We start from the raw sequence: 25345 nt of genomic DNA, 5'->3' as shown, positions 1-25345 counted from the left end.
TTGCTTGCAAAACATGTTTTTATTACACTAGGGCTTCTGGAAAAGGAACATGGACCAGGTATGCATCCCAACTGTTCCTATAATTAAGTCTACATAGACTGTCGATTAACAAGTGGCAGATACATGTAACAACATTATTTGCACGAAAAAAACCATTTTAAGAAATGCAAAATGCACAAAACTTTCACTATGTCCTTAGGACTACAGTGCCCCAGTCAGTGTTCTTAAGCTAGCTCTAGGAAGAAGGGGTGGGACACAGTACTGTTATCTCCACTTTACTGACCAAGAAACTGACCAAGGGACAAGTGGCCTGATTAGTTACCCAGAAAGGCCACAGGCTAAAACATGGACAGAATTCAGGTTTCTTAAACCCCAGTTCTTCATTCTCCACATCAGATCACACAGCCAATAGAAATATGTCTAAATAAACCAACAACTTGACTCACAATAGTCAAAAAGCTTACTCCACCCCCTCAAAGAGCTAAAAACTACTAAAAAATTTAGACTTACCTAGACCAATGATGGCTTTTGTTTGTACTTCTTCATCTGAGTGTTTCGTAAAATACATCAACAGCTCAAGTACTTTATCCTTTATGTTAACCTAAGGGGGGGGGGTGCATATTAAAGGTATTCAAGAAGAATACTCAATGTCAGAGTAAGTTCTCAAGTATGTGTAAGAAAGAGGAAGGGGGGGGGGAGGGAGAAAGGAAGAGAAAAAAAAAGGGAGGGAGGGACAGAAATAGAGGGATGGAGAAGGAGGAAGGCAGAGAGAGAGAGAGAGAGAGAGAGAGAGAGAGAGAGAGAGAGAGGAAGAGGAGAGAGAGAGATTGAGAATGTGCAGGCCCCATAGTGCCTGTGTGGAGGTGTGGTGTGGAAGCCAGAAAAATTAATTCTAAGGACTTAGTTCTTTCCTGTCACCCTGTAGGATCTAGGGATGGACCTCAGGTAATCAGTCTATGTGCAAGTTCCTTTACCTGCTAAGCCATCTTACTGGCCCTCAATTCCCAGCTATGGGGGGGGGGGCAACAAGGAGAATTTTCATGTGAACTTTACAGTGGATGTTGGTCAGATGCAGAGCACTGGCCTGGCAAATGCAAGTCGCTAGGTTTGATTCACAGCACTGGGAGGAAAAAAAATCAATTCCATGGGTGTTCTGTCTGCATGTATGATTGTGCATCATGTGTGTGCCTGGTGCCTGCAGAGGCCATAGTGGGTGTCAAATCCCCAGGAACTAGAGTTCCATAAGGTTGTGAGCTGCCATGTGGGTGCTGGGAACCAAACTTAGGTCCTCTGGAAGAGCAGACAGTGCTTTTAGCTGCTGAGCCACTTTTCCAGTCTCTCCATTTACTTTAGAATAGTGGCATTTGATGTGATAGTCTGTGACAAGTATGTGCTACAACTTGCTGTTCTAAAGTATGCCTATGTTAACGAACTGATACAATTGGTTGTGGAAACTTTCAATCTGTCACAGACCAGTAAGAAATTGCTCACAGATCAGCAGGAAGTCTAGAGATCATGCTTGGACCAGCTCTTTCCAAAAGTCTCAGTAAATTTCTCTAGTGTTTCCTTCTTCCTTCCAAGTCATTATACTGATTCTTAGCTCAGGGTCACAGGACTGTGTTTTACAGCACACTAAGTAACACTGGGATCTTTACCTTACTGTTGCCTTTAAAATCTTCCAGATCAAAATCAAAATGCCGACAGAGTGCTCCAACAGTGAAGAGGGACCTAAGAAGTGCTGGTTTATTTGTTAAAAGTGAAGTGTTATTTGGGTCTTCTTGATGCTGACTTTTTAATTTCGAAATGGCACCTAGTAAAGATAAATAGCAGTTATTTACAGTAATCTCTTTATCTTTGAATTATGTTTAAACAATTACTAATAAAATATAGTTAACTTTCACTAAAGGTTTTAAGTATTAAATACATTTATAATATGTGTGGATCATTTAGAGCTAAAACAATGTAAGAAAAAAAATATTAAAATTGTACTTTATATAGCAGCCAGAAAACTTATCACTTTAAAGGGAGAAACTTTCGAACTAATGAGAATACCAAAGATCATAGAGAACTTCTAAGTGTGGATGCTGGAGAACACACTTATTTCCTCACTGCTCTCCTTTATCAGATATGTTAATGATGCAGATACACTTGCAGAACTTAGCAGCAAATAATTAGAAAGCCCAGGCACTGAACTTACCGTAGTATCTATTGAAACAGGCCCACACAAATTTAAAATTCTGCGTCACTTTATTTACAACAGCCCCAAGACAGCTCACACAATGCTGTACTACCTAAAAGAGAGAGAGAATGTTACTCTTTAAATAAAAACTAAAACAGTTGAAATATATGATCATTTTTTCTTTCTTATATACTTGTCTTAAAATATAATAAAAGATCTTGGGACTTAACTCTGATATATTATATAGCAATATGCTACAAACCTTCATCTGTGTCTTACACACTACAATACAGAGATGGTAAACTACTCACAGTCATGCCATATTTAATGATCAGCTTCATCAGATCTTCTTCAATAGTGGCAAGGAAAGTTTCACTTGGGTGTTCCATCAGTGGTACAACTAACTCAAGGATTTTTGCAACATTGCAGATAACCATGAAATCATTTTGCGTCTGAGAAGAAAATGAATACCTTATGAATATCTAAAACTTAAGAAGCCATATACAGCTTTATGTCTGGAGTATAAGAATAGAGCATTATGTATGTAAAGTTACAGTTGAAATGTTAACTAGTACTAGAAAGGAACTCTCCACCCAAGTATGAAAGCAGCAGCAGCTGAGAGATTATCACCAGTCTGCACTCTAGCTCTAACAATAACTTACCATGTGACCTCGGGGCACTTAATAATGTTAAAGCTGTCACACTTAAAACAATCTTGGGATTTCCTTTATTTTTATCTTATGAGTATGATTGTTTGCCTGAATGTATGTATGCGTGTATACCATGTTGCTTGTAGCTGGTACTCTTAATTGCTGAACTATCTCTTCAGCTCCACATTTCCCCCTCAAAACAAAATATAAGTCAATTTTAAACAAAATATTTAAATAGTATGGAATATTTTATAGAGACTGGCACCTTTTAAGTTTTAATTTAAGTTTTAACCTTCATCAAGAAGGTTAAAACTTAACAGTTCTCAACTGTGGGTGACTGTGTTCTCCATTCTCTACCTACAAGTATTCTGCAATGCTAGGAGCATTTCCAGTTGTCACTGTGGGAGGTGGAATTTACTGGACAGAGATCAAAAGATGCTGTTGAACATTCCACAAGACAACAAGAGAGAGCTCTTACCAACAGTGAACTATCCAGCTCTGTCAGTGCTGGAGTTGAGAAATGCTGTGTTAAATATATTTAATAAACATATTTATTATCCCAGAACTAGCTAGAAGTATTTTTAATTTTATACTTACAAATTTTTTTGATTATAAAATAAGCATATGAAAAAATTTTGATTGTATTTATGTGTATCAGAATTTTGCCTATATGTTTGTATGTGTATGATTATTGCCCATGGAGGTCATAAGAGGGCACTGGATACCCTGGAACTGGAGTCACAGATAGTTTTTAGCCACCATATGGGTGCTGGGAACTGAACCTGGGTCTTCTGGAACATCAGCAAATGCTCTTAAGCACAGAGCATCTCTGCAGCTCTAACACAAACTTTTTCCCACTTGTCCTCTAATCAGCTAATTCTCTCTCTAAAAGAAACATTACTAGCTTTGGGGGGCAGGTTGTAAAGGGAAAGAAGGTTTTGTACATATGCCTTTAATCTAGCCAAGCAAAAGATAACTGGTATTTGTTTTGGATAAATTACTTTACTGGCCAAAAACTTTCTTAATTTTTTTTTTTGTTGTTGTTGTTGAGACAAAGCCTCTCCATAGAGCCCTAGGTATCCTGAAACTTTCTATGTAGAGCAGGCTGGTCTTGAATTCAAACACCTGCCTGCCTCTGCCTCCAGATTGCTGGGATTAAAGGCGTGCACCACTATGCCTGGTAAATATCTAAAATGTTTAAATTACTTAAAGAATTTTCAAACTTTGAAAGAAGTCACACAATTCAAAGAAAATAGGATAACTATATGAGTAGCCAATTTAAAGAAAAAGAAGGCCAACTAGTCAATATGAAAAATGCTTAACTTTCTTAGAAGTGGAGCAACAAGGAATTATTCCTTTACCCGTTAGATTAGCAAAGGGTACAAAAATGATCTCAATAGTTATGCACTGCCTTTCAAAACAGCTTAAGATCATGTCTAATGATCTCTCAAATATCAAGTAAAAAATAAAACAAAGTCCATGAAGAAGCAAACAGAAAAACCCAAAATTTTTCCAATGTCCTAGTGAACCTATTCCTGAGAATCTTCTCAATAAAATGAATGCAACAATGTTTCAAAGTGTATGTCAGAATCTGCTCAATAAAATGAATGCAACAATGTTTCAAAGTGTGTATCAGGAGAATCTGTTCAATAAATGCAACAACGTTTCAAAGTGTGTGTCAGGAGAATCTGCTCAATAAAATGATGCAACAATGTTTCAAAGTGTGTCAGAGTATGTTTATATTATCCAGATTCTAGAGGGAGAGTATGGCACTAAATTATACTGATGGCACTGAAGAGCTATGTGACACGAAGTAAGCTATTTATATTTTCTATGCTTTAGTTTCCTTTCTTTAGGATTAAGGATTTTAGTGTTTGACAAAGTAAATGAGACAATGCATATAAAGTTCTCCAAAGTATCTGATCACAGAGTTAAGCAGACATGAGCTAACGATTAGCTACAGATTATATATGAAGCTAAGTTATTTCTGGATCTACAATAGGCTCCTAGATGGAATTAGTGTCTTGGAAATAATATATATATATTATATATATATTTATATATATATAATATATATATATTATATATAACTTATATAATATATAATTTCTTATTCTCTATTACTTTTCTTGATCCTTAAAACTTCTCAGGCAGCCCCGAGGTTCTCATGGAACTTACAAATTAAGAGAAAATTGCTTAACACCTGATAACAGAAGAAAAACAAATCTAGTAGAGAAAACTATTAAAGTTAGATCTTTAGAATGCAGTACACAAGAAAAGTAAGAGCTGTAAGTTTCTAGAACATTTTAAAATTTAGCATATGTAAGAAATCACAATTTACTATGCTGTTATACATCTCATCTAAAAAATCTCATTTGATTTACACTATTATTTTTATTTAAGAAACATTTTGTGAATTTCATTATTTTAGAACATAGCATGTTAATACATCAATGTCTCTAATATGATACTAGATGTTCCATATTCAACATATTGCTTTATAATAAAAGTAATAAAATATATTATGAGAGACAAATGAGTTACAAATTAAGAATCCAAAATCTAGTAAGTTTCTTCAAATTACAATTTCTGCTTTATTCATTTTTAGGTCTTAACAAGAGCTACAACATTTATTAAACAGTTACAAAGGGGGTAGATTAAGAACTAACAGAGAAATAGAGCCTGGATTTTAATTGTTGATGTTTTTAGATAACTTGTAACAAGCATTAGAATGTAAATCTGAGTCAATGATACAGATTATCTGTCATTGAGAATGTGCAGTACACATGAATTCTAAATTTAAAGTACTTAGTACCTGCTGTATGCAAGAAAAAACAAACAAGACAACACATGCTGGGTGTGTGGTACATGCCTTGAATCTCAGCACTCGGGAGGCAGAAGCAGGCGGATTTCTACAGAGTGAGTTCCAAGACAGCCTGGGCAGAGAAACCCTGTCTTGAAAAAACCAACCAACCAACCAACTAAAAAGACAGCATTTATACTTACACTACATTTAGTGGTAAGGTACGGTTGCATAGTCATGGCATGTTTAACCATGAGTTGGGGTCTTATTTTGCTGAATAAGAACAAAGTGGTTATACAAGCTACTAATCTTCCAGAATTCACACCTTTATTGTCTGAATCTGAAACAATAGAAAAATAAGACACTAAAATAAGACAAAGTAGAGAAAATCAGACAGACAATTACTGAATTCACTCAACCTAACAGATCCAGTATGGGCCTTATTAAAATGCATCAGTACTCCTTATGGCACTAGACTACCCGTATTTCATTTTTGGGCACAACATTACACAATGAAGACCAAGTACAGAGGTCTTACTAAGAAAGACAAGTTCCACTGTAAGGGGTATGACCGAGTTTAAAAGGACAATGAAGTTGGAAAGTTCAGGGAGAGTCTTTGGGAATAAGTTGGTTCTGTCTATAAACGGAAGTGAATACAGGAAAACAAATGAGAGAAGACAAAACCAACTTAGCTATGTGATACTGTATTTAAAGAGTACTGGTGAGAATGTTAAATTATGGAAATGACAAAGAGAATGTCGATCAAGGTTCTATGCAGTTACACAAAATACTGTTCAAATGAGGCCAGTTAGGAGATACTTTGGTTCTTAAAAAATACACTTTTTAAAAGATGATTAACAATGTTGAACATTAACAGATATTAATAACACCAATAAAGTCTACGATGAGAAAAATAGAAAAGGAAAAAATGCACACATGAAAAATGAGAAAAATTTAAAGAAAAACAACAATAAGCCCTGTGTAAGAAAAGAAAGGATATCTACAATTCCTTTAGGGGCCGTAAGCGACATCTCCACTAGAGGAAGTTGGTCCTTCAATTGAATAACTGAGGTCTATTGCTGCTCCTCATTACGTACATCAGGAAATGGGAAGTAATATTAATAGTCTGTGCTTTTAAGTAATAGGTACCAATTATACTATCTTTTTTGTACAATTTTTCATAAAAGAAGACTTCAGATTTGTGACTGACATAATATAATTGATAATATAAAATATTAAGTACTTAACTTACATTAAAAATTCCAATAGATTAGAAATTAAGATTGAGAAATTTTAATAAATTAAACATTAAATATTGAGAAAATTTTGTAAACAACTAGAAAGAATATTAGAAAGGTAGTATAATATTTTAACAACATTTTAATGGCTACTACAATTTCTTTGAAAGTTTTCTATAATTTAAATAATACCAAATACTTTTGTGATGCCATTAAAAAGCATATTGGGCTGTGGACTTCATTTTTATTCAATATCTAAAATACATATGAGAGATATGTAGAAGAGATAAGATTTATGCGTTTATTATAGTTTGATCTAGGCAATCTTACAACATAATCTAAAATGAATAATCAAACAGAAATTTATATCATGAAACTCAAATTACTCTTAAAAGTGATGCAGTTAGTTATCAGGCAAGCAAATCCAGAGGTAAAACTGAGAAAGGGGCTAATACTTAAAAATCTCATAAAATTAATTAAGGACCAATATATAAAATGTCTTACCGGCTAGAGACTCCTCATATTTAAGAATATGCTCAACTAGGTTATCAACAAGTTGAGTACAAGCTTTCTTCACAGGTTTATATGAAGAATCCTCTTCAGACTTCAACAACTATATATGTATACATATAAAAAAAAATCCCAGTAAAATTATTTATCAGGCAATAGTGATAATGTTCATGCATTAAATATCAATAAGCATTTTGTTTTTTAGTTCTTAATATTAAAAGACAAAGCAAAAATTCATGACATATTTTAAAATATCTTATAAATCAGCATTTGCAAAGTCAACAATTCTAGGACAAAGTATTTAAACTGCTGTGCGCAGGGCCCAACACTGGAGAGATGCAGGAAAACTTTTTACTCTCATGCCAGCCAAGACCACAGAACCACTATCTGATGGTAGCTGAATTATTTTAAATAATTAACAATTGTATCTGAATTACACCTTAAGCCTTGCAATTATAAAACATAATGGCATATTCTTTGGCAGATTCTTTTTCTGCTTCATTCTTTGCCAAAGGATTAAGACGATGAGCTTAAAAATACTATGAAGAACAATAAAGAGGATGGAGGTAAGCTTACCTATAGTAAAAAAGTAAAACCAATCCAATCTTATAATCATAGGTCACTGGAAAAAATGACTGAAGGCATATCTGTTTTGTCAATAATAATTAGCTGAATATTTCTAGGGATATTAAAAGAAAGGTGCATTCCATTTCTGTGGAGAGTTTTCCAGAGCTATCAGACCTAACTTTCTGTACTAACATAAACATTCTATCTCCGTGTGTCTGACAGAGTTGCAACAAGTCACGAGTGGCTCATATGAGAGGAACTAAAATGAAGTAAAACAAAACTTCAGTATTCCCATTGTCAAAATGCATGACTTTAAACTTTCACTACAAGATGCATGGATGTTTACAAAGAGCACTATATTGCTAGGTTGCCAACTTTTCTGAGTCTTTTTCATTTGTTTTTTTGAGACCGTTTCTCTTTATTGCTATGGCTGTCTTGGAAATCAATTTGTAGACCAGGTTGGCCTCAAACTCACACCTGTCTCTGCTTCCTGAGTGTTGTGATTACAGGCATGCACTACCACTGCCCTACTGCTTTTCTGAGTCTTAATGCAGAAAAGTGTAAGTTTCTTTTTTGTTTTATTTATTTATTTATTTATTTATTTATTTATTTATTTATTTATTTATTTATTTATTTATTTATTTTTATTTTATGTATGAGTTTTGCTTGCATGTACGTTTGTGCACCAAGTGCATGCGTGGTACCAACGGAGGTCAGAAGAGGGTGTTGGATCTCTAGGGACCTGAGTTATCGGTGGTTGTGATCGCCATGTGGCTGCTGAGAATCAAACCCAGGTCCTCTGTTATGAACAATAAGTACTCTTAACTGCTCAGGTATTTTTCTAACCTTCCCTTTCCTCTTTTATTTTATTTTATTTTTTTTTGAGACAGGCTTTCTCTGTGTAGTTTTGGTGCCTATCCTGGATTTCGCTCTGTAGACCAGGCTGGCCTCGAACTCACAGAGATCTGCCTGCCTCTGCCTCCTGAGTGCTGGGATTAAAGGCATGTGCTGCCACCACACAGCTTCCCTTTCCATCTTTAAATAAAAAATTTTTTTTGTTTTACTGGACCAAGTCTGAGCATTATGGACTTTTCTGACTATTCTGGTCTTCCTTAATCTTTTCAGAAGCTATCCCTCTTCTCCTTGCCATGAAGCTGCCTGTTAAGCCCCACTGCTAAACCTGTAGGCTTCCATGCACCCTAATTTAAGACATGGCTCCTTTCCTTCCTTTTGGTCCACCCCACCCCATCTGTCTATGTAGCCCTGTTTGTCCTTGAACTCAGAGATCCTTCTGCATATTTCCTGCTGTTTTTCTCTCAAATGTTAATAAAACTGCCCTCAAGTAAAAAAAAAAAATCACCTAGATAGTTTAAAATGAGTGACAGCAACCAGAACAATATGAAATATGCACAGCATCATTGTTCAATTAAAAGATAAATAAAAGACAGCCCCAATTTTCAATTATAAACAGCAAATTTTCCTTGATTCAAGCTACAATTCACTTTCTTAAGCACAGCTACCAATATCATACTCTAGTTTGGTTTACATAAAGCAATGCAGCTACCCCAAACTATTTCTTGTTCCTTTTTCCTCTCTAAGGCATCAAGTACATGCAAAATAACTTATTATAAATTTTGGTTCATGACACTATCACTGCTGACTGGTATGTGATTTAATATATTAATTATAAAGAATACATTAATATATTAATTATAAAGAATAAAACCCAACTCAAGAATATTTCCAGTAATTTGTATCTACCAAGGTATTTGCTTTCTTATCCTATGAAATAACTCGGGAAATTTTATTATTCCCTTGCATAAAGAAATGCCTACGGTGGCAGTGTTGTTGTTGTTATCTTTTTCTGACACAGGATCTCACTATGGAGCTCTGGCTGTCCTGGAACTCACTATGTAGACCAGGCTGGCCTTGAACTCACAGAGATCTATCTGCCTGCTCCTGCCTCCTGAGTGCTGGGATTAAAGGTGTGCACCACCATGCTTTGTCCTGGTAGCTTTTTTTTTTTTTTTAATTTAAATTTTCATCTTCAAAAATGTAATTTGGTTAGTGTTTTGGGTCTTGCGTTTTTACTCAACATTATGACCTAACTTGAATTGGGGTTGTTGCAGATAGTCAGTTTTATCACTTCACTGCTATTTAGCGGTCTTCTTTGTATGCCACAAGCCATCTAGCCACTCTTCTGTGTGTAGATGAAGTCAGTTTTCAGTGGTGTATACTTGAAATAATCTTTTCCAAAGTGACTGTACATGTGAAACGCTGATGTGAAATGCTTGAGACTTGAAGTCTTCTAGATTTTTAGGTTATTTACATACAACACAAAGGAGATGCTTGGGCAAAGGACAGAGATCTAAATAGGAAACTCATTTAAGTTTCATATACTCCTTATATAAATTGCTTAAAGGTAATTTTAGTTTGTGTGCGTTTGGCTGTCAAATGAGATCAGGTGTGGAATTTTCAATTTGCAGAAGTCATCTCGGTGCTCAAATATTTCAAACTTGGAAGTACTTCAGAGTTTAGATTTCTAGAGTAGAAAGGCACAGCCTGTAACCTATTCTCACTGAGTGGCAGGGTTTACAGACACAAATTATTTTTTATTTAGATCTATTTATTATTTTATGTGTATGAGTGTTTTGCCTGCATGTATGTATATATATAAATTTCTGAAAGCTGTTAAATGGAACATATGCATGAATGTCTGGAAGTATGGAAACGGTAGGTGTGCTGTATAGTCTTGACTTTAGAATGCCTGAGAGTCCCAGCGGCCACTCCTTAAGCTCTTCCTGTTTCCTCTAGAAATGTATGCATACACAGTTGCAGAGAGGTTAGGTCTCTGTCACGTGTAACAAAGTTTCTGCGTCTGGGGCTGGAGAGATAGCTCAGAGTTTATGAGCACTTACTGTTCTTCCAAATCACAAGCACCTGTAATACTAGCCTCAGGGGACCCAATGCTCTCATCTGGCCTGTACATGCGTGCACACATGCATGCATGTGCCCTCCCCCCCACTGCCATGAAAGAAAGAGGGATGGAGGAAAGACAGATGAAAGAAGAGTTGATGGGTAGGCAGAAGTGGAAGTATCACTGAGTCTAGAGTTTTGAGAGCAATCCTTAGGAATAAAGTGAGATACTGCCTCCAAAAATAACTCAGTGGGAAAGAGCGTTTGTTCAAATCCTTGGGACCCTCATAAAACTTGGGAATGGCTGCTGTCTGGAACCCCAGCACTGAGAAGCAGAAAGAGGTGGGTACTGGGAGCTTGCTGGTTAGCTAGCCTAGCCAAACCAGTAAACTTCATATTCAGTGAGAGTCTCAGAGAATAAGGTGGAGAATGACAGGCCACCTACCATTCTTTTCTAGCTCCACACATGCTGCCAACTTCTAAAAAAGACTGAAAATACTAGTAACTATTACAGTTGGGAGATGAATACGCCGATTTGAACATTTCTAAAAGTCCAAATTGTGGTTTAATTTTATACTACTAAAAGAAAGTCTATATATTTTGTAATATGCCAAATAATTATGTATTTAATGTTATTTTTATTTAAAGATCTGATGAGTAGTCTCTAGACCAGTGGTTCTCAACCTGTGGGTCGCAACCCCTTGGGATGTGGGGTCAAATGACCCTTTCACAGGGGTTGCCTATCAGATATCACACATAATAGATATTTACATATTAAGATTCATAACAGCAGCAAAATTATAGTTCTGAAATAGTAATGAAATAATTTTACAGTTGGGGATCACCACAATATGAAGAACTGTATTAAGGGGTTGCAGGATTAGGAAGGTTGAGAACCACTGCTCAACATTAAAGGGATAAGAAAAAAATGTCTGAAAGTGGAGCTACAACTTTAATTAGTAATTCAGAAAACATTTTTAGCAGTCAACTTGATAACTGACTTAATACGGAAATTAAAGCACATAGCTTAACATACTGAAGTAAGCTTCTTCTACTAAACACAAATATTTAAGGAAGAACTGAAAAGTTTATTTTTATTTATTTTTTAAGAGTTATTTATTTATTTTATGTATATGGTGCTCTATCTGCATGTATACCTGCATGCCAGAAGAAGGCATCAGATCCCATTACAGACAGCTGTGAGCTACCATGTGGTTGCTGGGAATTGACCTCTGGAAGAACAGCCAGTGCTCTTAACCACTGAGCCATCTCTCCAGCCCTGAAAAGTTATTTTTAAAATGATAAAGACCCTTTACTAAATTTCATGTCATCAAAATTACACTCACATTTTGAAGGAGTTGCTCAAACCAATCATATCCAGTATCTCTACATGCTGCAACCTACAGTGAAAAGAAAGTCAATCAAACTACTAAAATAAGGCATTTATAGTAACATTATAAAGACTGAAAGGTTATGTTTAGGAATATGTATGCATACATATACATACATGTAATAACAATGCAAAAAGAGGCCATGGATTTAAAGATAGCAATGAGGGGTATAGGGGAAAGTTTGGAGGGAAGAAGGGAAGGGGAAATGTTAAAATTTTATTTAAAAAAAAAAAAAAGAAAAGACATTTATTTTAAAGCAGACATTTTAGTTATGCTGTAACATGAAGTGTATGCCTACTTTTTTAATTTGAAAGGTTATATTTTTATTTTTATTATTATTATTATTATTATTAATTTTTTTTTGGGTTTTTCAAGACAGGGTTTCTCTGTGTAGCTTTGCGCCTTTTCCTAGAACTCACTTGGTAGCCCAGGCTGGCCTCAAACTCACAGAGATCCGCCTGGCTCTGTCTCCCGAGTGCTGGGAATAAAGGCGTGCGCCACCACCGCCCAGCTTATATTTTTATTATTATTTTTTGTCTTTTTTTTTTTTTCAGAGCTGAGGACCGAACCCAGGGCCTTGCACTTGCTAGGCAAGCGCTCTACCACTGAGCTAAATCCCCAACCCCGAAAGGTTATATTTAAAGTAAACTTTTTTCCAGTAACTCAAACACTTGCCAATATGGAAAACATTAAAGAAATTAGTATAATATTAAAAAGACTAAGATGGTATCAAATCATAAAAAAAAATAGCTTATGCCATGCTCTATCAGAAAAATCTGTGAGGTTTCAAAAAATGAAAATAAAAATATTTATTCCTTAACCCTTTAAGCAATAGCTTTACTGTGTCACTGAGTCTATAAAATTGCTAATATTCAACACACATCAGCAAATTACAGCTCATTTCCGTGTTAAAACCTAAACTACTCGCATGTTATCTGCAGGTTGCTAGTGCAGCAGTACACAGCTGTCCTCTTCTTTCTCTCTTCCTTTTTCAATTATGGAAGTACAGAAAACTTCAACATCAATGCTTCTACATATGAGTATCAAGAAGCAGAGCCCTGTGCAAACATCCTTTTCCTTTTTTCTTCAACCCCAGGAGAAGCTCCCGGAACCCTGGAAGCTGCACTAACACCAGGTACGGCAGGTGTTTCATCACTGCCTCTGCCTTCCTAAGATGCGGTGGACTTCAGCTAGCTTTGCACTCAGTAAGCGCACACTCGTGTCCACTGTTCTTACCACATCAGTGATGTTTAAGATTTTCCTTGTCATTGCTTCTTTGTCATTATGTGGAGTTGGAGTAAACCAGAGTTTTTGGAATGTTTCATTTACTAATTTCTAGGAAAAAAAAAAGAAAAGAAACCCAGTCAATTACTAACAACAAAAATGGCAAATTTTTAATTGCAAATTCCCATTAAGGCCCAACACAAAGCTACAGCTAGCTAAAAAATAAATTTTCAGGAGTTTATTATAAATTTATTCATGATTAAAATGACCAACTGATTTCCCAAATTATGAACTTTTTCAAACTGGTGATGATGGGCAATACTATGTTTAACCTATAGCTTCTGCATAAAATACTTTCAAAATTCTTTTCACACATATTTATGTATGTGTGCCTGTGTAGATGTGCATTTCCTATGTGCAAGTGCCTGTAGGAGCCAGAGGCGTTGGATCCTTTGGAGCTAGAGTGCAGGTGGCTGTGAGCCACCTGGTATGGGTGCTGGAAATTGAACCTGGGTTTTCTGCAAGAGTAGCAAGCACACTGTCGACCCATCTCTCCAGCCCCTGAAATGTTTTTGATCAGACTAAAAGCACTTTTATTGTTTTTTAAATTTATTTTGTGTGTGTGTGTGTGTGTGCTGTACGCATATACATATGTGAGTGTGTATGCTCATGAGTGCACATAAGAGACCACAGCAGGTCATCAGGGTGTTTACAGCTATCATTTTTCCACATAGCTGTCTTGAGACATGAGCTCTCACTGAACTGGAAGCTTGCTGTTTTGGCTAGGCTGGCTAACTAGCAAGCCCTCAGAATCTGCCTGTCTCCACCTGCCCAATGCTAGGTACAGGCACATGTGGCCATGTCTAGCTTTTAATGTGGGTGCTGGAGATTTGAACTCGGGTCCTCATGCTTGAAGAACAAATACTCTTACTCACTGCTATCTATGCAGCTCCCTTTTATTGCTTTAAAGGCAGAAACTTGTGCTGGGTAGTTTTATGTCAACTTGACACAAGCTAAAGTCATCTGAGAGGAAGGAACCTCAATGAAGAAAAATGCCTCCATAAGATCCAGCTGCAAGGCATTTTCTTAATTAGTGATTGATTGGTGGAGAGAGCCCAGCCCATTGTGGGTGCAGCCACCTCTTAAGTCCTGAAATCTATAAGAAAGTAGGCTGAGCAAGCCAGAGGGAGCAAGCACCCCTCCATGGACTCGGTATTAGCTTCTGCTTCCAAGTTCCAGCCCTGTTTGAGTTCCTGTCCTGACTTCTCCCAATGATGAACAGTGATATGAAGTTGTTCGTGATGTTTCATCATAGCAAGAGTAACCCTAACTAATACAGAAATCAGTTAACAGGATAGTGGGCCACTGATGTCATAGACTGACCATGTTATTTTTGGGAGGATTGTGGAAGGACTTTTTTTTGGGCAAGCAAAACCACTGAGTGTTCGAAGCTTGGTAAGTTCTTTTGTGGGAGACTGAAGAATATTGAGAGCAATGCAAAAAACGGAGGCCTGGGTTGTTAAGCTCCAGAAGGAAGTTTGTAAGTCCCTTAATGACTCTATCAGAGCCATTTGCTATTTAGAGTTAAGAATTTATGATTCTGGCTAGCTGTGATTAACAAGATACCAGAACCACTGGAGAAAAACCTTTGCTCTATTGGGACAATAGATGCTGGTTAGCTTGAGCAGAAAAATTGGAAATGATTAAGAAGGGATCAGCATCACTGAAGTGAAATTTTGTGGGAAGTCTTTTCTCAGAGTCAGCACACACAAGCTGTGTTCAGAGGTGGCCAAGGTTGTACCTTGTGCCGGCAGACAAACTTGGTCATGTCTAAGAGTCTCCCAGGTGGTACTGGTTTTGAAGGCATGAAGGGGTCATGGAGAGCAGCTGAGGCTTGGCACTGTGAGAAGTCAGGAGAGGCCACTGTGAAGGTGCAGCCTGAGTAGCAGTGGAAGCCCCAGAACTGAAGGGGTCATGGAGAAAGGTTGAGGCGTGGCATCGTGAAGAGGGCCCACGAGAGGCTATTAGTTAAAGTGCAGTCCAGTTGCAGTAGAAGGTCCAGTATTTTGAAATGCCAGTACCATGGGATGACAGCCAAGAACAGCAGCAGCCCTGGAGAGGAGCCAGCCTGAGTCTTGAAGACAAGCTATTGCAGTGTGGAGCCTAAGAAGTGACCCAGGCCCTTTGGAGGAGCCCACATTTGTGAGTGAATCCCAGATATTGGACATTAAGTGATTTACACTATTTGGAGTCTGGTTCCTGAATTTATCTGACTGCAATTGTGCCTTGGTTTTTTCCCTCTTGAAATAAAGTATTTAACTTAATTTTGATTCTATCGGAGCCCATGGTTGAGAGACTTGCTATTTTAAGAGACTTTTTTTTTTTAATAGACTAAATTTTTAAAATGTTTGAATTTGTAAGAATGTGGGACTTTTTTTTGTTTTTTCGAGACAGGGTTTCTCAGTGTAGTGTTGGCTGTCCTGGAACTTGCTCTGTAGACCAGGCTGGCCTCGAAATCACAGAGATCCACCTGCCTCTGTCTCCAGAGTGCTGGGATTAAAGGTGTGCAGCACCGCCCAGTTGGGACTTTTTAAGTTTATAAAATGCTTCATATTGTGAGGTTTATATTAATGTATGATCTTGAGGATGAACAAGAAAGGAAAAGTTGTGGCTTTACAGTGATTTGTTTGCATGTCAAGCTGACAAGGGATCAATTACGTGGGATAGTTTTATGTCAACTAGACGCCAGCTAAAGACATCTGAGAGAAGGAATCTCAATTAAGAAAATGCCATATAGGCTGTAGGGAAGTCTGTAACTGAAAATCAATGTACTATTTAAAAATCCAGATAACCTTGTAATCTCTTTGGATAGAATACTTTTTTTGTTTTTTTTTTTTAAAAGATTTATTATGTATACAGCATGTATGACTGCAGGCCAGAAGAGGGCACCAGATGGTTATTACAGATGGTTGTGAGCCACCATGTGGTTGCTGGGAATTGAACTCAGGACCTCTGGAAGAGCAGTCAGTGCTCTTAACCTCTGAGCCCTCTCTCCAGCCCCGGATAGAATAGTTTCTATAGTTAAATACACAAATATTGTAATGGTTGAATAGGTAGGGAAAGATTATATTTATTTATATATTTATATTTTATTAATATAAACTCTAGAAACAAAATAAAAAATTAGATTCAGTAAGTACCTAAATTACTGTAAATATTAATGAAAAAGAAATTTTCATCTTACCTTAATGCCCTCTTCATCATTGACTCTACGAATCATTTTTACACACATTTCTGTAATTTTTGGAAATGTTGGTTGTTCAATACAGATGTCTCTTAAAATCTTTATTACCCTTTTCCTGACACTGATACCAGTATCCTAAGGACAAAAATATATTTTCAAATGTTAGGAAAATTCAGATGTCTTAAGTGTGTGAAATTTGACAAAATGAAGTTAAATATTTCTTATAAGCATTATAATCCCTATTTGTTAAATGAAAATTATGTTACACATTTACTCTTCATGTTATAAATATGACATTTAGTTTACTGTCCTTACTTTTTTTTTTTTTTTGTTTTTTGTTTTTTGTTTTTTTTTTTGTTTTTTTTGTTTTTCGAGACAGGGTTTCTCTGTGTAGCTTTGCGCCTTTCCTGGAACTCACTTGGTAGCCCAGGCTGGCCTCGAACTCACAGAGATCCGCCTGGCTCTGCCTCCCGAGTGCTGGGATTAAAGGCATGTGCCACACTGCCCGGCTACTGTCCTTACTTTTTAAATATGATATAACATGGAAGCATATACACTTAGTAATGAACTCAAGACCAGAGAATAAATTCACCAGATTTGAATAAGATGATAAAACTTTTAGAATACTGTCTGGTACTTCAATAGCATATGAAATGCTATCTATGATGTGGACAACAAAGTGTTTAAGATAAATCAAGTAAAACTTTCGGCACTAACTACTCTTGTACTATACTAATGGTAATAAATATTTGTCATTGAAGTGTTACAGAATTTTGTGTGCTAATGCATTAATGTGTAGTTCTATAACAAATCAATATGCTTGTGGTGTGCCTGTCATGAAAATAATTCTCAGATGGAGAGAGGGATAGACACACACTCACTCTACAATGATAATTATTCTAGAGTATTCTCCAAAACCAGTTAACTATCATACATAATTACTATCAATTACTCATTAAAAATTGGTATAACAGTAATTGAAAAATAGATCTTATTTTCACCAACAATTGGCTTCATAATATTGAATAGCCTGCCTCTTGAAAGCATAACCTTCTTTAGAATGATGCTATAGTCCACAGATTAGGCAATATAAAATTGTAATTGGTATTTATACTTTTAAGATTAATTTAGTGATGTTTAAGGCAAATTATATTCTTAAATTACTATAAAACAGAAGAAAATACCAATATTCTTTCAATCAGCATATCATAATACTGCTCAGCAAGCTGAGGTCGACAAAGGACAAATCGACCTAGTAATTCCACGGCCGCCTCTCGAACACTAGTGGAGTTATCCATTAATCGTCCATGAACTCCTCGCTGCATGTCAAGCTAAAGAAGAGAGAGGGAATATCATTTGTAGTAGCAGAGATAATCTTCACATTTCAATAAAAAAAGCAAGAAAGAATATTTTTGCTTTTACCCTTGCTAGAATACTGGGGTCTACAGCAACAACCTCAGATAAACACTTCATGGCTTTTGTTCGCACGGCAATTGCATTTTCACCAAGAACTCGTAGTATCTGCCAGGCAAACATTAATATAATACATAAAATTTAACAAATAGCATGAATATATATAAAAGAACACAATCTACTACTCACTACCTTTTGTTTATTATGTGTGAGTAAAATTATACATTATCTTACTGGTCCAAAATCTTAACAGAGACTAGTACACATGGAAAAGCATTCTATATTTTGAGGTCTTTCCTTTACCTCAGTATTCATACTGCTGTATATACATTTAAGAACATTAAGCTTCACTAAAACCTTATATGTAATTTTTATCAAAGACAGTATTATTTGCCATGACTTAAAAATGGAACAATTTATTTATTTATTTATTTATTTTTCATTATTTATTCATTTATTTATTTATTTATTTATTTATTTATTTATTTATTTATTTATTTATTTATTGTTTTTGAGACAGGGTTTCTCTGTGTAGCTTTGCGCCTTTCCTTGATCTCACTCTGTAGACCAGGCTGGCCTCGAACTCACAAAGATCCTCTTGGCTCTGCTTCTTGAGTGCTGGGATTAAAGGCGTGCGCCACCACTGCCCGGCCAACAATTTATTTTTATAATGTCATTCAAACACGCCCATTTGTTTGTATGACAAGAATCAGTATGTAGAGCGTAGGCATAGCTAAAGACATGCGAACAACATGGAACAGAGACAAATGCTGTTTTCACAATCCTTTAAAACTACACTCAACAATGAATACATACTGTCCATGATCTCCAAAAGTAACCAGAATAAAAAAATCAATCAGAACTATCAATCAATTTACCTGTGTCAAATAAATATCAAAGCTCTGGGCAAACGGCCTCATAGAGGCCAAGTATCGAACAATCAAGCACGCATCATCATAGTCCACAGTATCAGAGTTCATCCTACAACAGAAAACATTGCAATTTTATATGTTCTTTGTAAATGGATAGCTATGATACATATTTATCTAACAGATTTTCTCTTTGCATCTTACTTTAATGTGCTGAACTGAGACGGTGTGGTTTTGATAATGCTTCTAAGGAACTTTTTCCGGCTTTCAGCTCGATGCATTATTTGACCAGTTGTCTCGATTTCTTTTGCATGATGTGTTCCATCAGATGATTCTTCATCTTTTTGTGATTTCATTGCTTTTTCTGTTTCCAGAGTTGTGTCACGGAACCATTGGGCTATATAGAATTTACGAGAAAACTGGAAAGACATTAGATAGATTTAGCTGATGTCATTAGTAACAGTTCTAATAGAATAGAAGTACTAAGGTTTTCTTTGAAACAAACTCTATCGGACGGAAGCAGATATAAAGACAGAAATATCCTGGATTACAGAATTTTCTTTTTATAGTTATTTAACTATAACTTTAACTGTTAATGTAAAAAACTAACTTAATAAAAACGACCATATTAAATCTAGAGTACTACTATCAACTACTTAAAGTAGGACATTTCATATGGCTCAGTAAGATCTGATGGTAAGACCACTAGAGAAGTTTAGAATAAATGTAGTGATTTCCATCTGTTTTCAACTCCTATCTTCTCTGTGCAAGAAATACCTAAGTTTTAAATACATTAAAACATTCAGCACTGAAGCACTTCTGGATATCTACTAGGTAGCTAAAATAATACAGAGGTTATTGCAGCTCTTTTATTTCACTCGTTAAAAAAATAAATTGAAAACAACTCATTATGTGCAGTGTTATTTATAAACTTATGCCAGGCCTATAAAGTGTACAAATTGTACCACAGCCTGTTATATTCTGGATATGTTATTTAATATACATTTTTAAAGAACTGTATGTACACATATATAAGAATTTGACAGCTGCTTTGCATGCTAACAGATCATCTTCAGCACCAGGTGGCCTATACTCATTTTTAGGATTAGCCTAGACTTAAAAATAATCTATAAAATGATTTCCAAATATTTCTCTTATTTTCTTTCCCTCTAACTCCCTACCTTACTTTTAGAAGACAAATTTAAAAGGCAAAATGAATCTCACCACCAGTGAAGGGTCAGTCTCAGTGTTCTCATCCAAATAATCAAGTAATGCCTTTTGCAACTGTTGGATTTCATCTTCTCCTCCGGAAACCTAAACCCCAAACAACCACCACAAGATTATCAGTGGCTTGTTTGTCCGTTACTGATCCTCCCACCACTTCTCAGTGTTGTTCTATGGCTGGCTTCAAGTCTGTGAACCTCTGCCCCAGCCTCCCAAAGGACCGGATCACAGATACGTAACCACTAAACTCTTGGTGTATTTTAACAAATTGTGCAGATGTAAATGCTAACCTAACAGGGGGAAAATAACAATAAGAAGGAAAGCAAGTATAGTTATTACATAGAAACAAAAAATATGGTTTCTCAAAAACATATGGATAGCTAAGTTTGGCTTTTTGAGTTATTTGCTATCTTAAATAGTTCAGAAGTGGCTGACGTAAAATATCATCACAAAAATATCCTATCCAGCCCTGGTACTGAATTCATTTGAAAAAGGAGACACTTGTTATTTTTTCTTTTTTTCTGGAAACAGGACTCACATATTCCAGCACTGTCTTGAACTCATTGTGCAGTTTGTAGTCATGAATGTACATCAAAGTTTTAATCTAGTAAATAATATGCATTATCCATTTCAGGCAGCTTTATAATTATTGTGGGGATAATACGTTAGATATAGAAAGGGAATGAATTTGTAGGTTCTGGGAATTTCACTAAGTTTGCTCAGCGTGGATTCTTAGCAAGCTTGCACGGCACTTTGTCATGAGCTATCCCCCAGCACTGCTCCTTCCCATCATCCTTTGAAGACTTTATTCTATGATATGATAGATACTTGACAGACATCTCTTACTGTCAGTGTCTCATCTGTGGGGCCATCTATTTCTTCAAAGAATCCTAGTCCTTTAACTAATAAACCATAATAAGGTAAAGACTGATTGAAAAAAAAAAAAACCAAAACAAACCCCTGGACTGACCTCTGGCATCTACATGCACGTGCACACATGCATCTACACATCTATGTGCATGCACACTAGAAAGGACACACACCATAAACACAACACAAACACAGACCTACTCCCTTGCTCTACTCCCACCCCCCAAAAACTTTTATACTGGGAACATGTCAAAAGAGGCACAAAAGCTATCTCAAAATGCATCTCACTGGTCAAGTGTAAGGACAACTTGATCCTTAAAATGATGATGGGTTGGAAAGATGGCGCAGTGGTTAAAAAAGGCTTACTGCTCTACTGGTTAAAAGTGCTTACTGCTCTATCAGAGGACTGGAGTTTGGATCCCAGCACCCACACTCAAGTGGCTCACAAATGTCTATAACTCCAGCTCCAAGGGATCCAATGGACCCTCTGGTTTCCATGGACACCTGCATACACACGTACACATACACACACTCACACAAATAAATGAAATAAAACAAATCTTCAAAAAAAAAAAGATGGCAATAGATTATACTCTTAAGTATTATATTCACTAATAATATAGTAATGGTAAGTTTTTGCTTTTGCTAGTGTATTACAAATATCTATGTGCCAATTCTGGTATTCTGTACAAATACACACCACACAACAGCACTCAAACTGAACATTAATCACAGTCTTCTGACGGGCTTGTCAGACCCCTGACCACTCCACTCCTAGGGCTTGGATTCACGAGATCCAGAGAAGGACCTAAGATTCTATCTTTAGGACGAGTTTTGAGGACATTATGAATTCAAGGCTAGCCTGGACTACAGTGAGAACTCATCACACTCAGACCAAATAACAAAACATTTTCCTTGAATTTACAAAATCTACTATTATGATATAAGGTAAGAACATGTAGGGCTGGGTGATATAGTAGTTCAGGTGGTAGAATGTCAGCTTAGAATGTACAAAGCCTTGCACTCCATAAACTGGGCCTAGTGATACATGCCTGTAATTTCCAGCACTTGGGAGGATCAGGAGTTCAAGGTCACCCTCGACTATAGACTACACAGCAAGTTTGAAATCAACAGGGACAAATTAGACCCTGTTTGTTTCCCCACACCAAAAGCAACCAAGTAAGCAGCTATTTATATATTAAGTTCTTGATTTCAATACCTGTTTTAAAATTCGTTCTATAGACCCTTGATCCATCTTGCTGGTAACAGCATCTTTTCTCAGTCGCGCAGCAACAGTTCCAAGGTAATCAAGAGATGCCACTCTTAAAGCCATTTCTGTTGACTTATTACTAAACTGATGAACCTAAACATCGAAGATGGGATATTACTAAGTAAGAATTTAAGAGTAAAATTCTGATGTCTATAAATCATTATAGTTTCAAATAGTAGTATTACTTTTTCCAATTCATAAAAAGTTAGGTTTCAAAGGTTTTGCAACAACTTATATTGCACAACTCCAAATATATATATTTTAAAATGAAAAGAGAAATCACTGTATTTCTTTCCACTTTTATGCTGTACCACGAGGACTTAGAAAGTGCCATATGATTTTAGAAATAATATAAAAAAATGACAAAATGTTCACCTTAGTCAGTGTCATGCTTTCAATGGTTAATTTTAATAACTCAGGACTCATTGTTGAGATGTTTTAAACCAAAGATGTAACAAGACTACGTCCCACCCCAAACCATTTCAAAAAGCATTGCCATTACATGTAATGAAATGAGAGTGCTAAAATTGACAATTTTGTTTTCTACAGGTATTGACAATATACTGTACAGTTATACACATGCAAAAATAGATGCAATGTTCATGTTTCCTTACACATTTTTAAAGAATTCATCATCTGTGAATCAGAGTACATCCTCATTATGTTGTCTTCTAGTAATTAATAATCTTTAAATGCTATACTCTTACCAACAGTCTCCCTAACAAACTAAGGAGTAGTTCAGCAGCTGGCCACTCGGGCTTATTGACTGTTGAAAGAAGGTCTTGAACAAAATTTTCAAAAAGTGGTCTGTAATCTTCTTCACCTTGCTTACTACCACATCTAGTCAAAAAGAAAAAAAAACCCAAAAAACAAAAAAAGATGTTAATTTACATAATGTTTGGAATTTTGTTAAGTAGCTATTCCTCCACCCCTTTATTTAGTAACAAGGTAGATAAGAGTACATTAGAAGAGGTCTAAAAATAAATTTATTTTTTAAATTGCATTCCCCATCAATTTTTTTTGTTTTGGAGGCAGGATTTCTCTGTGCAACAGTCCTGGCTGTCCTGGAACTTGCTTTGTAGACCAGGCTAGCCTTGAACTCACAGATTCACCTGCCTCTGCCTCCCAAGTGTTGGGATTAAAAGCGTGCGCCACCACCGCCAGGTGCATTCTCTATCAATTATAAAGTATATTAACTGATATTATCATTATTCTCTGAAAGTTGCAATAACTCTTAAGAAATGAATTTCTCTATAGTTATCATTAATTCTCATGAAGCTTGAGTACCCTCTTTCCATAAACTTTGCTTTACAAGCAGAATGCCTCAAAATTTTGTAAAGAAAAATTCTAGAAATCCAACAATCCAATACTAAAATTTTGGGGTTCTACCAGAAGCAAATTCACACATTTTTAGATTTTTAATTCTCTTCCTCATTTTAAAGATCAGATTGTATTTGAGGTTCCAGTTATGGCAGGAGACTTGATCAATCTCCTTTCTATATAGACCACTCCACACTATGGAAAATAAATAGCACACTGTTGATCTTACTCACTTTTTAAGGAAGATGGAAAGAAAGTTCTGGGCTGTTCTCATAGCTGTTTCATAAGAGTTAGTAATGACAACATCCTGGTCAACCTAGAATGAGAAAGACAACTTTATAAAGACAGAAGAAACAATGACTAAATGAGGCCAGTTGCTATTACCATGCTACTACTGAAGAGACATAATACATTTAAGTATTTAAGATATTCTTTTTTACAAAAATGGGATAAGCCAGTTGGCATACTAAACATTTTAAAATATTACAAATGCTTAGAAACAATGGTAGAGCTCATTTAATTTATTAAAATAATCAGAAATGTAATTAACAAATACTTAATTAGTAGTTGTTTATCATGATCCATATCAGAACAAGAATAAATGGAGTGAATGTACAAAACTATTTTTCAGAATTGAAGATACATAGTTCAGTGTTAGAATATTTGCCAGTACCTCTAGCTAAAACAGATAAACTAATTCAACCACCAAAGAATATTCTAACTATATGAAACCACTATATATGAAATATATAACCACTAAATATAACTAAATATGAAACCACTATAATATAGACAAAAACTTGAAACTTTCAGTACAAATTAAAAGATTAAAATAAAAAAAAAGACATAAAGTCAGTCTCAGCTGAAGAAACTCAGTGATAAATATAGAAAAAAAAAGGTTACCAGTAACACTAACAGAAAAAAACAAAACAAAACAAAATGAGCATGGTAGTATTTTACAGTAACTAGAATAAGTAAAATCAAAATGCAGGAACACAAATGGAACTATCACTTAAGTAAACATATGGATAGGCTCCAGTAGTAAAGTACATGCATGTGTCCTGTAACAATTCTGCTTCTAAGTTCCTTATAAAGAGACTCTTAACTTCAAGTCATGAAGAAATTGTTGTGAGTCAAACTCAGTGCAAAAAGAATCTGACAAAAAATGTCGAGTAAGAAAATTAGCCCTAAATATATCACTATAATTTTTGTGTAACTATAAAACAAAATAACTATATCCAAATATGTATACAAACTAGAAAGACGTAAACATACTTATGCCAGTGGTCACCAATGACCAGAAAAGGAAGGTTACACTAATCTAATCTAGATGAGAAACACAGAGGACCTCAGTATTTTGGACTACACTTACTTTGTTAATTTTGTACTGTCTGTCTATACTATAGATAAACTACTCTTGTCTCTTTGGAATTTTATTTGAAGTGAAACTATATAATCTAGAACTGGGCACTGTGATGCACAGCTTCAATCTTAGCATGTGGAAGGTAAAGATATCCATGAGGCCAGCCTGGTTTATAGAATGAGTTCCAGGACAGCCAGAGCTACATTGTGAAACCTATCCCACCCCACCCCCTCCAAAAAAGAGACATGACAAACAAGCAAACCCTCCAGTAGAATCTAAAAATAAGTATCAATA

General features: G+C 35.8%; 1 protein-coding gene across 3 annotated transcripts in view; it reads right to left on the bottom strand.

Moving 5' to 3' along the window:
• Positions 1-218: 218 nt before the first annotated feature.
• Positions 219-25345, bottom strand: part of Nipbl (NIPBL cohesin loading factor) — a 148076-nt gene continuing 122949 nt past the window's right edge. For all 3 annotated transcript variants that reach the window (XM_059276117.1, XM_059276116.1, XM_059276118.1), the window contains 17 exons: positions 23922-24004; positions 23076-23208; positions 22318-22461; positions 20229-20318; positions 19209-19423; positions 19014-19116; positions 18145-18243; positions 17907-18053; positions 16723-16857; positions 13491-13589; positions 12210-12263; positions 7375-7483; positions 5836-5972; positions 2491-2631; positions 2198-2291; positions 1656-1810; positions 219-601 (listed from right to left, as the gene is read on the bottom strand). In XM_059276117.1, coding sequence (XP_059132100.1) covers positions 482-601; positions 1656-1810; positions 2198-2291; positions 2491-2631; positions 5836-5972; positions 7375-7483; positions 12210-12263; positions 13491-13589; positions 16723-16857; positions 17907-18053; positions 18145-18243; positions 19014-19116; positions 19209-19423; positions 20229-20318; positions 22318-22461; positions 23076-23208; positions 23922-24004 — 2058 coding nt within the window. In that variant the 3' untranslated portion in view covers positions 219-481. The remainder of the gene's footprint in view (positions 602-1655; positions 1811-2197; positions 2292-2490; positions 2632-5835; positions 5973-7374; positions 7484-12209; positions 12264-13490; positions 13590-16722; positions 16858-17906; positions 18054-18144; positions 18244-19013; positions 19117-19208; positions 19424-20228; positions 20319-22317; positions 22462-23075; positions 23209-23921; positions 24005-25345) is intronic.

Source organism: Peromyscus eremicus, chromosome 11, assembly GCF_949786415.1.
Source record: "Peromyscus eremicus chromosome 11, PerEre_H2_v1, whole genome shotgun sequence".
Lineage (NCBI taxonomy): Eukaryota > Metazoa > Chordata > Mammalia > Rodentia > Cricetidae > Peromyscus > Peromyscus eremicus.
Note: the sequence above shows the minus strand (reverse complement) of the source record. Positions and strands in the feature narration are given on the sequence as shown.